This window comes from Rhipicephalus sanguineus, chromosome 10 (assembly GCF_013339695.2).
Source record: "Rhipicephalus sanguineus isolate Rsan-2018 chromosome 10, BIME_Rsan_1.4, whole genome shotgun sequence".
Lineage (NCBI taxonomy): Eukaryota > Metazoa > Arthropoda > Arachnida > Ixodida > Ixodidae > Rhipicephalus > Rhipicephalus sanguineus.
The window spans coordinates 7,777,779-7,790,365 of NC_051185.1; the positions used below are offsets into that span (position 1 = coordinate 7,777,779).

General features: G+C 45.5%; 2 protein-coding genes and 1 long non-coding RNA gene across 6 annotated transcripts in view; 1 reads left to right on the plus strand and 2 right to left on the minus strand.

Moving 5' to 3' along the window:
- LOC119406943 (adenosylhomocysteinase-like 1) overlaps positions 1–12,587 on the minus strand; it is a 277,734-nt gene that overhangs the window by 207,263 nt on the left and 57,884 nt on the right. For all 3 annotated transcript variants that reach the window (XM_037673731.2, XM_037673734.2, XM_037673733.1), the window contains one exon: positions 6,615–6,702. In XM_037673731.2, the coding sequence (XP_037529659.1) occupies positions 6,615–6,702 (88 nt within the window). The remainder of the gene's footprint in view (positions 1–6,614; positions 6,703–12,587) is intronic.
- The window catches only part of LOC119406953 (uncharacterized), a 487,035-nt gene that overhangs the window by 155,644 nt on the left and 318,804 nt on the right, over positions 1–12,587 (minus strand). The window lies entirely within an intron of this gene.
- Positions 1–12,587, plus strand: part of LOC119406945 (uncharacterized) — a 59,088-nt gene that overhangs the window by 6,258 nt on the left and 40,243 nt on the right. The window lies entirely within an intron of this gene.

The window sequence follows — 12,587 nt, forward strand, 5'->3', positions numbered from 1 at the left end:
AATCTACGCCCTTTAACTTCTGTGTAACATTGCGAGTTTTTATGTCTGTAGGAAAGTTCGCAGGCATGTGCGTATGAAGCCCACGAAAGGTGTATGGAGAGCGCCAAGGCAGGCACTGTCGACTAGTGCATACATCCCGGCAGTAAATTCAAAATAGTGTGTCCTCAGAAGACTGCGAACCACATTTACCATTATGGCTAATGAAAGTGAGACACAATTAAGCCAAGGAAAGGGAGATTATTTGTGGCTTCTTAACTGTAGTGTACTGATTCTCACTTAAATTGAAAGGAATTATAGTGGACGAAAAATCACCTTTTGCGTCGGTGGTATCCGAACCCACAACCTTCGAATTAGGCATCCAATGCATTGGGGGAGGCAAAGTCTGCCCCATACCTTGGCTTAGTAAGGAGAAGGGAGGGGGGGCGCTGCGATGACCCTTACCCCCCCCCCCCGCCCCTCTGATGGGAAACGCTACACATGCCTTATGGTCTGAAGTGAACGACAGTGCGTACAACAAGAACGAGAAGAGAGAACGACACGAGCGCTGACTAACAATGTTTTTTTTTTCTTTTTGCGTTAAGGACATATATAGGAACAAGAACAGCCAGCCCCGCATGCGCGATACCACGCAATAAAATCTAAACGAAGACGATGAAAGCATCTTTTACAGCGGAACTGTTATGCGTTTAGTTCTGCCGTTACGTTTTCGCAATAACTATAATCATCATCATTAACAGCCTCTACCATTACAGCGCGTGCAACGCGATAACTCGGCCGGCGCGCGCTCTCTTCGTCCTCCTTTTCATCTTCTGCTTCTCTACCCGAACCTATGTGCGCCGCGCGCCGTCTACCACTGCTCTGATTCGTCCGGCGTGGGATGCAATAACTCGGATGGGCGAGAGAACGAGTACAGAGGGAGAGAGAAAGAAAGAGAGAGAGAACCAAAGAAAGATAATCAAAGAAATAATAGTAATATCTGGGGGTTTAACGTCCCAAAACCACGATATGATTATGACGGACGCCGTAGTGGAGGGCTCCAGAAATTTCGACCACCTGGGGTTCTTTAACGAGCACCTGAATCTAAGCACACGGGCCTCAAACATTTTCGCCTCCATCGAAAATGCAGCCGCCGTGGCCGATGATTTCTTGCTTCCTCTTTCTTTCTATCTCTTTCTATAATCAAAGAAAGAGATAGAAAGAAAGAGGAAGCAAGAAATATATGTAGAGAGAGAAAGAAAAGGAAAAAGAAAGATAGAAAAAGCGACAAAGAGAAATATAAATAGACAGATACAAAAAGAGAGAAAAGGAAAGAAAGAGAAAATAAAGAGAAACAAAGAAGGCTACCCAGTTCCGCATTTCCTTCGGGCTTGGCACCGCTAGAGCGAAGCTGCCTTAATTGTTTAGTCGTGATTAAAACCAGGACTCTCAAGAAGCATACTATCCCGATTCTATTTGCATGTTACAAGAAAACAGAAATTTGGTCCACAGTCATTACATGATCGACGATAACAGCGCCCACTGGTGTACAAGTTGATGAGACTGGTTCGCAAATGCACTTGTGAAATTCTGCCTGACGTAACGAAACCAAATGCCAAACAGAAATCTTTCAGTTATTTAAGGCTGCCATCGGCTCTTTAGAAATCCCAGCAACACAGGCTCCTTCGCACCGCCCAAAGCAGCTAAATTCACCGAGCCGCACAACTAAATGTGTAGCCGAGGAGAAGTCAAAACCAGAGCTGCGTTGCCAACTCCGAGCTGGTGTATGAACGATTGCAGGGGCGGGGTTTTCGACGAGTAAGTTAGCACCACCCCTTGCAAGCTCCACGAGAATTCCTGATGCGAAGTTGCGGAAAGCCGAAAGAATTTTACGCCACAGCTCCGTTGCAAACATCTCCTGCCAAAATTCCGATATGTGTTGCCGAAACTTGGATCTCTCAGCCTTGGATTTATTTATTTATTTATTTATTTATTTATTTATTTATTTATTTATTTATTTATTATTTATTTATTTATTTATTTATTTATTTATTTATTTATTTATTTATTTATTTATTTATTTATTTATTTATTTATTAAATACTGCTGGCCTGAATTTCCAGACCGTAAGCAGGAGTGTATGGGTTACGCTTTCAGTACAAATGCACTTGAACAAAAAGGGCTCACTTACAAACAAAGCAACGGAAAAGGTAAACTGACGTGTCAAATACGGCACTACATACAATAATATAACTTCTAGCGGCAAACATTCGGTATATCAACACATGTGGTGACGCTTTTACACAATGCATTGCTGAGCACTTGCAATGTGTGGGAAAAAAAATAAACAAGTATCTGTTAAGTGCGTCAGACATATTAACGCGATGCACCTCAAGCGCTCGCATTAGGACGCATAACGTGCGTGGCATATCAAGCGAAGCGGATAAAGAACGCGTCGGGACGTGGAATTATCTGCCGAACACACGACTGTAAGAGAACTTCCCGCGGCTTTTTATTTTATAGGTTGTATGCACGGCCGGCAGCGACAGCGACATGCAGGCAAGCCCCGCTATGCACTCTGGGTAATCCGCCATTTTGAAGCAATAACAAGCAGACAACGTTCACGAGGAAAACTCATCAATAAGTGGCCGCAGTTGGTGTCCCTGCATGCAGTCAGGCGTCTCTGTGCAAGAATGCAGCATTGTTTTGCTGCAAAATGGCACACGATGAAACGGATTATGGTTTTCTGATGTCGTAGCACGCCTGCGCATGTCTCGTCTCGAACGGCGTGAATATCAACGGTAATTATTTATAGACAGGTAAATAAGTATTTTAAAGTTGCATAGCGCACTTACACTGCGATGAAAAGGAAAACAACCGCGCTTTAATTCTGTGTTCTTGCTTCACGCTGTGACCTCATAAAAAATTCACCATATTTTCGCGCGAGACTTCTCAGCAATGTGTCTCTTTGGTGCATTCTTATGCGTTCATCATCACGGATGACATAAAAATAATAATTCCGAAATGTCACACCCGTCCTCCCCACCAACGTACGTTTCTTTTCTTTCTTTTTTTCCCTCAGTTTTATGATCACCATGAATTATTGTTTACCTCTAACGCGTATCTTTTGTTTTATTTTTTTCTTTTTCTTTCCAGCGATTTTCGATCGGTTATTGCTACGGCAAATTATTATTATTATTATTATTATTATTATTATTATTATTATTATTATTATTATTATTATTATTATTATTATTATTATTATAGTTGTTGTATGCGTGCGCCAGCGCTGAAACCTTAAAGCTGTTGCTGGGCGAAGTGAAAGTTTATGCATTAATTGATTGTTGCTACTTTTGCTATAATTATTGCAACTTTAAGAAAAGGAAAGAACTCGCATGTTACTCCAAAGTGCTCCTCCCGTGTAGACTTTAAAACGAAAGCGAATCCGTTGCGGCACACGCGCCATCCGGCAGCCCGCCTCGCTGTGCGTGTCGCCATCTCTCGGGGGAAAAACGGGTTTAAGCCGTCGCCGCTGCTCACTAAGCGCCCTCTCTCGCTTGAGACGTTCAGTCACCGTCGAGTTTCGAAACAGGCTCGGAGACTGTCGGCGCTTCACCGCCTCTGAAGTCTTTGAGGCTGTACTGTTGTCCCCTCCGTTTCACTTTTCGTGCGAAAGATGGCGCCACGGTGCGTCTTTCGGCGAATGGACGCGTGTTCATTGGGGCATGATTGAGGGTTTGTGTCATTCACTATCGCACGATTCAACTTGAACCATACTGAATATTCGTCCGTAACAAACAATTAAATAAAATAAATAAATTAAATAAAATGCCATTCCAAAAATAAATATTTCCAGAATGGATGTCCAACTACACAAAGTGTGGAATAGTTTGCGGGCATAAGCAGTTTAATTTATACGCTTGCCACGTTGGGTCTTGTCAATTTCCTTACGCGTGAGAATAGCTGAAGGCAATCAAATAACTTTGTCAAACAAAACATGTTCCAGGTTCGCCCTTTCCAATCTCAGTTTGCTTCCCTGCGTGGCAGTAAGTTTTTTTTTTCTGTCTTTTTTCTTGTTTGTTTTTTTAGCTTCACTGCAATACGCCAAGCCTTGTGCCAACTAATCTAGGCGGTGTTGCTTTAGCGCGCTGCGGGCGTTATTTTTATTTTTGTTGCCATCAGTATGTTCCACTACAATGCCCCAACTTTCACAGTGCTTCACCAAAATGTTTAATGTTTCACCGCAATACACCAAAACTTGTACTGAGGTGAAGTATACCAATGTTCATCCGCAGTTATCGAATGCATACAAACATGGGCGTCCGGAGGGGGGTGCAAGGGGGGGCAGTTGCCCCCCCCCCCCTTGGAATTTTGGATAATAATTTTCTATGCAGTAGCAGTAAGCTACACAGCTTGATTAGCACACTCCAGTCCCGCATATCCGCGTGAAACATCATTCAGGATTACCAGCCAACTTTGCACGTTACATACTGCTATGGACTAATCTTGCCGGTCATGTGACGGCAATGAAACAAAAGCTACCTATGCTGTATGCCACCCTCCCCCTCCCCCACCCTCTGCTGATGCAACCCCCTGGAAAAAGTTCTGCGGACGCCCTTGCATACAAAATATCTGAAGATTCTTCTCGACTGAGTCGGTCCGCACCGACAACTCAAGCCAAACGTAATGAATATAAACCCACAATAATCATAAGTATGCAAGTCAGCAATATAAATAGCGTAGTAAGTATCTGAATACAGTTTAATCTGCGGACCATAACACGCTTTGCTGGTTAACGTTCGCAGTTCTTTCGCGGTTCGCATTTCACTGCACGAGTTGTGCGCAATTTTTTCTTGTTAAACTCACGAACCTTCAGCGAAACGCCAATATATTACAACATTCAATATCCTGTCCCCGTCCTTGCTATACAAACGTATAGTAAGTACGACATATATGACAAATGTATGACTTGACGTTGTAACACTCTGTGTTATACTGTCAAAGAGGACTTTACAGATCGCTGAGAAACGCCGAAGACTAAGCACTCTGTAAATACATCTGTTCTACTTCCTTCCCGTCGTAACAATATAATAGTCGTAGTAGCCATGAGAGATATTATATTGTGTGTGTGTGTGTGTGTGTGTGTGTGTGTGTGTGTGTGTGTGTGTGTGTGTGTGTGTGTGTGTGTGTGTGTGTGTGTGTGTGTGTGTGTGTGTGTGTGTGTGTGTGTGTGTGTGTGTGTGTGTGTGTGTGTGTGTGTGTGTGTGTGTGTGTGTGTGTGTGTGCGTGCGTGCGTGCGTGCGTGTGTGTGTGTGCGTGCGTGTGTGTGTGTGTGTGTTAGACACGAGAGGTATTACAGAAGAGCTCAGACGTCTATTTATCAATTGAATGACATGACAGAACTATACCGACTGACGGAATACCTCTATTTGGTCCTGAGAACCATAACTGCAAAATATTAAAACACCGAGGCATTTGGTTTCCACGTATGTTTGGACGCCGTTCCCAGGATAATGTTCAAAACGATTACTATATGCGGTTATTCCATGATTTACAGAGAACACGGCTTCGAGATATTAAAACAGCAAGCTGTTCGTGCCCCCCTCAATGTTTATGCAACAGTCAGCGGTGCAGGACCTCGCTCCTGACTTAACGTTCAAGACATATGTCGTATCAACACTGGTGACGTGTGAACATTGTTTATGACGAGTGAACGTCGTTGTGGTGAATGGACATATCCATGCGTAAATTTTGTACTGTTTGACGGTTATTGACACCTTCACGATGCAAAGTATTGTGAAAAGAGAAGTAGCCGGAGCCACACCAACCTCTCCTGAAACACGTTTAAAGGGGCCATGACACCCAATTTTCGATCAAAATCTATGTTATGTGGTTAACTTTGTGCATAAACAATCTGGCCAGATATTAGCGCATTTGGCCCAGCACCTAGTTTATCATTGAATATTTTTATAAACACGCGAGTGGCCTGAGAGTCGGGCAACACTGACGCACTCGGGAGCCGTGACGTAAACGGCTGCTTGCTGCAGGAACGTGTGCGAACGATTTTGTTCCCTGGTCAGCTGCGCGTGCAATCGAGCTATTTGGGCTTTCTTCAGCTTTGCATAGAAATTGAAGGCTTTGCAGAGGCTGAAACTCCGGTAGAACACGACGGCTCCGCTCCACGCAGCACATGACGTCACACACGCCATGGCAAAATGGCGGTCTCCGGCGGTGGGCGCGGTTTATATCTGGCGCCTTCTAGGGCCACTCGCGCCAGGTTAACCTCCCTGCGTTTCCTTTTCATATATTTCTCTCTCTCTCTCTTTGCACTGACACATTCGTCCACAGTCAATTTTTCCTATATGTACAGGCACAACAGACCCTCTACTTCTATTTTACGCGGAAAACCGCAAACATCCCTTTAAAGCAACAAGCTATTCGCGTCCACGCATTTTTTATGCGGCCAAACGTCGTTATCGGACTTCGCTCCTAACTAATTAAGTTAACGTTCAAGACATCTGTCGTTACGATACGTGCGGCTCTCGTCCGTGTGTACGGAGTGACCGACGCAGGGACGAAAGGGTATCACGTGACCTTCCAGTTTCGAGAGATGCGAAACGACGGGTGCATGAACTCACCCGAGCTGTAGCTGTCGGTGGACGAGGCTGAGAGGGAGCGGCTCCGGTAGCGGCTGCGCGGCTTGATCCCTCCCACCAGCTTGGACTCCTGCAGCCGAGAGAGGTTAAACTTTAACAAATTCAGATGAAATTATCGGATTTCACGTACAGAAACAACGACATGAATATTATCACAATGAAGCCAAGAGACAATGAGAACAAAGGAAACCATACCTTTTTTTTTTTTTCCGCCCACTTTTTACGGCGAAGCTGCGTACAACTATAGACCATTCGTAACTCCCCGAACATTTGCCGCTTTTTCTGGACTGGTTAACATCCCGGCATTTCCTCTCTGTCACATTCCTTCCTTTACGTAGCCACTAATCACGTGATTCAACAGAAAACCTCTAGCAGGTACGCGCCACCGAAATTGGGCAAACACCATCGCCCACCACTGGTCCAGTAAAAATAAACGCAAAATAAATAAATTAATTAAAGACCCGCGCGCTTCACTTCAGGCCCACGCAAATCGAGGTGGAATTGCTTCAAAGGAACATATTCAAAATGTAAAAGTTATAAGTAAATGTATAAATAATTAAACGAAATAAATAAAACAAATACACGCGCTAAACAGCTTCTCCAGCCCTCCACCTTCACAGAATGAAAAGGCTCATGAATTTTTTTTTTTTTTTTGCTTTTAACTTGTTGGTGGTATAGAGATTCTAGGGAATATTTGACAGCTCCATGACCGACATAGCTGTGCTATTGCTGTGACATGCTGTAGTGCTGGACTCCAGAGTAACTTAGACCACCTGGAGTTCGTTAACGTACGCATAAATCTAAGTAAAAAAAAAACGTTTTTAGCACTTGACCCCAATCGAAATGCGGCCGCCGTGGTCGGGAATCGAACCCACACCCTGGAGCTTGGCAGAGCAGCACTTTAGCGCGGCGGGTCACCTTCGTGGTCCCGCACGCACAACCCACCACCGAGGCTTTACCTCATAGCAATTGCGCTTGCGACAAAGGGACCTTGCCGAAACATTACCGTCAAATGGCAAAAGCAGTGACAACGAGGTCCGTGTTCTGGTCAGCCGGAACCACAGGTCGGCAAACTCAATCACTGAGTCGACTCACTCAGACTCAGATCGAACCGTGAGTCTGAGTCTGAGTGAGTAATATTTTGTGAGTTTGGGTCCGAGTGAGTCTGGCTGAGAAAAATTTCAGTAAGTCTGAGTCAGAGTGAATCCGGTTGAGGAAACTTTTGGCGAGTCTGAGACCGAGTGAGCTCTAAGGACAAAAAAATTCGGCAGATCCCACGTACCGTGGGAGTCGATGTTATGCGAAGCATGCGGCGGGTAGTTGAATGTGGCGTAACCTTTTATTGAGCGACACGTTACAAAATGACGCTAAAGATTTGTATAAATTTGATACGCACACATATATATGTTGAAGAGCCACATGTGTGTTATATAACCAGTTGTTTACGGTTGGGTAACGCTGCCAATGGCAACGTGGGTATTACCAACACCAGAAGCGGTAAGCTGATATGTAGTGCTTATACGCGCCCCGAGAACGCACGCACGTTTCACGAACCCGTGTGCATGTGTGCAAAAAGTTCTTGACAGTTCTTGAACAAGGGCATCATCACCGTGATCAGTGAGCAGCTGGTCATGACTTGTTACAGGATCCGGTCGTGATCGTGGTGACGAGAAGCCCATGTGTAGTGAAGTATGTGGTATACTAGAGCGGTTGGAATTCGTGGATGCCTCGGTCATTTCGTCGACAAAATCTCTGTCGACAGAGCCGGCGACATGTCGGAACCTGTAACCACCCTTCGCGTTGGTGAGGTATAGGCCATCGAGACTGGTTTGTCGTATTGTTTGTCGTATTCGTAAACTACCTGGGCTTATGTGGCCTACTTAGCCTAGTCTACAAAGCGGCTGTCAATCAATCTGGCATCATCCTCGGTCAGCATGAGGCCATCGCCCAGCCTCGTAAGAAATGAAGAGGACACTGCGACGCTCTGGTGGACGAAGTGCACTTTACGGTGCGGTGATGTGTATAGTATATGTAACTTTCGTTAATGTATTCCTCCGGGATCGAGCAATGCTTCAATATATCTTGCTGAATCATAGGAATACAATCGTGTTTATTAGACTGCTATAAAAGCGGAGCCAACACTGGAACTACAGACGTTAATCTGATATGACGCCTGTATCGTAGGAGTAGACATCGTAGGAGTATAATGTAGTGTTTGTTGCTTTCTTGTAAAATTAGATAGCCGGCACCACAGCCACAATGGACGTTGCACCGATATTACGCCTGCGTAGGCTGTTTTTCCAAACCAGTTTATAGACCTGGCGTGGCTCAGTGGTAGAATACCTGATTGCCACGCAGAATGCTTGGGTTCGATTCCTTCCGGGATCCTAATTTTCATTCTTTCCATTCGTTGAGTCAACACTGCCGATGTTGGTTTTCTTTAACGCTCTAGCATTTAAGTTACCAATGTCTGTTCTCGCCGTTCCTGGGTAGATATAAACTGTCGATCCCCTGTGGCGCATACCCGTACACCGCGGCCCGTGGTAAACGGGTATGTGCCACACGTGTCTAGTGGAAAGGGTTTGACGACGTACGCGACAGGATTTTAACGTTATTCATGTCATGACCCGGCAATCATATTCGCCAAATCCTCTTACCCTCCCATGCAAAGTTTGGTCTACACCATGTTAAGGAGGCGATCATGAGGGCACCCAGACGTAGGCGGCTAGATAGATAGATAGATAGATAGACACGTAGATAGAAACGCTCAAAGTGCCAGAGGTTCGCTAAGAAATGCTTCGCATTTAATATATTTCGTGAGTGAGTCTGAGTGAGCTCCACATTTTTTGCCGACCTATGGCGGGAATTCTCAGCATAGGCGTGCCCAGGGTTCCCCATCAGGGGAGGTGGGGGGAGAGGGGCAAAGGTTCGTCTCAGCCCCCCCCCCCCTTTTGTTGCTCAAGGCCAAAAGAAAACATGCTTAACAATGGATGAAAACTTGAAAATGAAGCGATGACGCGCTTTTCACAATGGCCTGCATTTTGTCCCTGGCTTTCCGGGAGTAAAGACGGGAAGTAAACAGTTCTTGGAATGCACCATCAGGGCCCTTCGGCCGCCATTATCGTCAAAAACCTGAGTGGCCATAACCCTTCTCTCTAAAGAATGACGGGACAGGTCCGACTGATTAAAAGTACGGGGCAGACATTGCGCCTCTCTCTAGGTGATTTGCGGGGGCGGTCGCCCCCCTGCCCCCCTCGTGCGCACGCCTATGACTGTCAGCACGTTTATACGACATTGCAATCGTAGCCGTGCAGATGTACGCAGACACAGCTTCCCACAGACTCCAGTTTCTACAAACTCATTCTCAAGAGTGTTCCAAAAGACGGGTGAATTCGTTATTGTAAAAGGTTTACTCCGACTTAACACAGTAATTACCAACAAAAATGACGTAGACGTTTCGCCATGTATGTAGGTGGCATCCTCAGTATACACTAGCAACAGATGAGCGGAGGTCGACCAGTCCACTGGCCACATACACGTCCTTCTAAACGTCCAGTAGGGGCCCGTGGTTGTTGTTGTTGCAAGCCGATGGGTCAAGACGAATGAACCACAATTCCAGGAGTTTTCTTTTTCCCCACCTTCGTTCCCGAGCCAGCGTTGTTATGGTTTTAATGAATGTTGAAATGAGCCTAAGCAGAAAAGAATCTTTTTTTTTTTTGGGGGGGGGGGGGGGAAGGGGCAGGGGGCACAGCTCTGTACGGGTTGTCTGAATAGTAATTAATTATTTACTTATTAATTAGGACACAGTGTTCAATAGGGTGAAGAAAGAGCACGCCTAAGTAACACAAGTCCACCAGGAGATCAGAAGATCAAGTTAACGAGCAATGTAGACCGGTGTGGAACAATGTACGCTTGAACAACAACGCCGAAAAGCAACAGCGGTGAGGGTTCGGAACGCGCAAATTTGCAGCATTAAAGGACACTATAGAGAAAAACGATTTTTCTCGCATTAATAAATTACTCTTTCACAATGCCAAAAACACTGCGCTTGCTGCGGGAAGACGCTCGGGAAGCGAGAAAACGCGCAAGAAACTCATCACCGTGACGTATAGATTCTGACGGTGTCTATATTAGCGCTTACATAGTTCCTAATTGGTAAATATGAAGTATATTTCCCGCTGAGGTCGCCAGAGATTTAGCATACTAAGTTTCAGAAAACTTCGTTGGACCAGTGTGGCCGAAATACGAATAAAACATTTTGAGTGACCCCAAGCTTAAGAGCTCGGGGACACTGCTTTGGCAAATTAAAAGTTTATTTCATCATCATCATTTTGAAATCCGTAATGTTACGTGCGGAGATTTCGGCGCGAAATTTAAGAAGGAAGCGTTGACCCTGACTTTCTCTTCCATTAATGAGCCTATGATGGTGAAATTAACAACAATAGAGATTTCAGAGCCTAATTTATCAGTCTAAACCGATACATTGTTTCACTTTAGTGTCCCATTACGTTCTCCTGACTCAATTTCTTCTTTCAACCGCCGCCGCCGCAACCACCGACCACGTGCCAGCAGTGAACCAAAACAGACACCGATGAAGCGAGCAAAACAAGCTGCGACGAAGAAAAGCCCATTATTCTTCTCTCAAGGTTGTTCAGTCGACGACTACAAAGAGGAGAGGAAGGGCGCTTGCAATGCAATGCTTTTGTTCGGGGTTCGCTCGTCGTTTTTGTTGTTACAGTTCTTTTTTGTCGCCGCTTATACGCAAGCCCCCGCAACGCGAACAATGCGAGTTCTATACATGGAAACGAGCTACTGGCCCGCAACTAATGCAAGGAACGGAAAATTATAGCCCTTGCACGGGTCTCTTTGTCCACCTCATTTGGCGCAAGACACAGTGCTCTGGGAGGTGGGCGTTCCAAACACTCGGAGCAAAGCAGGCCGCAGTGGGAAACGGAGCGTGCGCACCCGCTAAAACAAAAGAAAGAAAAAAGAAATCGCTGGGATATTAAGCGACGAAAACGTAAAGGAAAATTGACTCTAACTAGTGCTGCTACAAAAGCCGGACAGGTATATGCCCGGTACAAAAAAAAAACAAAAAAAAACAGCCAGTTCCATGCCGTTAGAACCGTCGGACAGCGAAGCTGTAAGCGCCCGAGTGTATGTGACTGGCTGGCGAGACCACATGGTGTCTTAAATGCGCGTCTATAGGTTTGAAAAACGCGCGCTTACACTTGATTGGGCAATACGAGGTCACGTGACCTGCGGGCTCGCGCAAAGCCGTTTCAGAGAATGCCTCCTGCGAAGTAGTATACGTTCCCTGTTATCAACACGACCCTCTTACGTGCGCAGGTGCCTTGCCTTGGTTTATTGCAATTAACGTAAGTCTCTTATTAATGCAATGAATGAAAGTACGATTTGCTTTCCACGTATTTTGTACCGAAAGTTATCGTCATTTCGTTTCATTTATTTCTTTAATCACTGGCCCCTCTGGTCACGTGACTACTACTACTATACCACGGCGACGACGGCGGCGGCACAGGGCAGACTAAGACCTTCGGTGTAGAACTCGAGGGAGCTGTAGAAGCACAGTCGATTTCAAGAAAGCGAACCCGCATGGTGCGAATTATTTCGAATGCCTAAAACCTACTCAGTGGTCACCGTGGCTCGTGGACTGCCCTCTCTTTCGTACTGAATTCGGACAGGCATGCAGCGATGGTGCGGTAGAGTTACAGAGCGCTGAAGTTGCGCGTGTCAGAGAAACACGGGCATGTGACCAACTATATGTCCTTGCACACGTTTTTCTGTGGACTTACATCCCTATCTCTCTATTGCACTACTTTACTGGTGTTTCTATATTGTTTCTTCTAATCCTGCATTCAAGCTGGCTGTTCCACTAGCGAGTGCCCTTAGTAGTAATAATAATATCTGGGGTTTTACGTCCCAAAAGCTCGATAT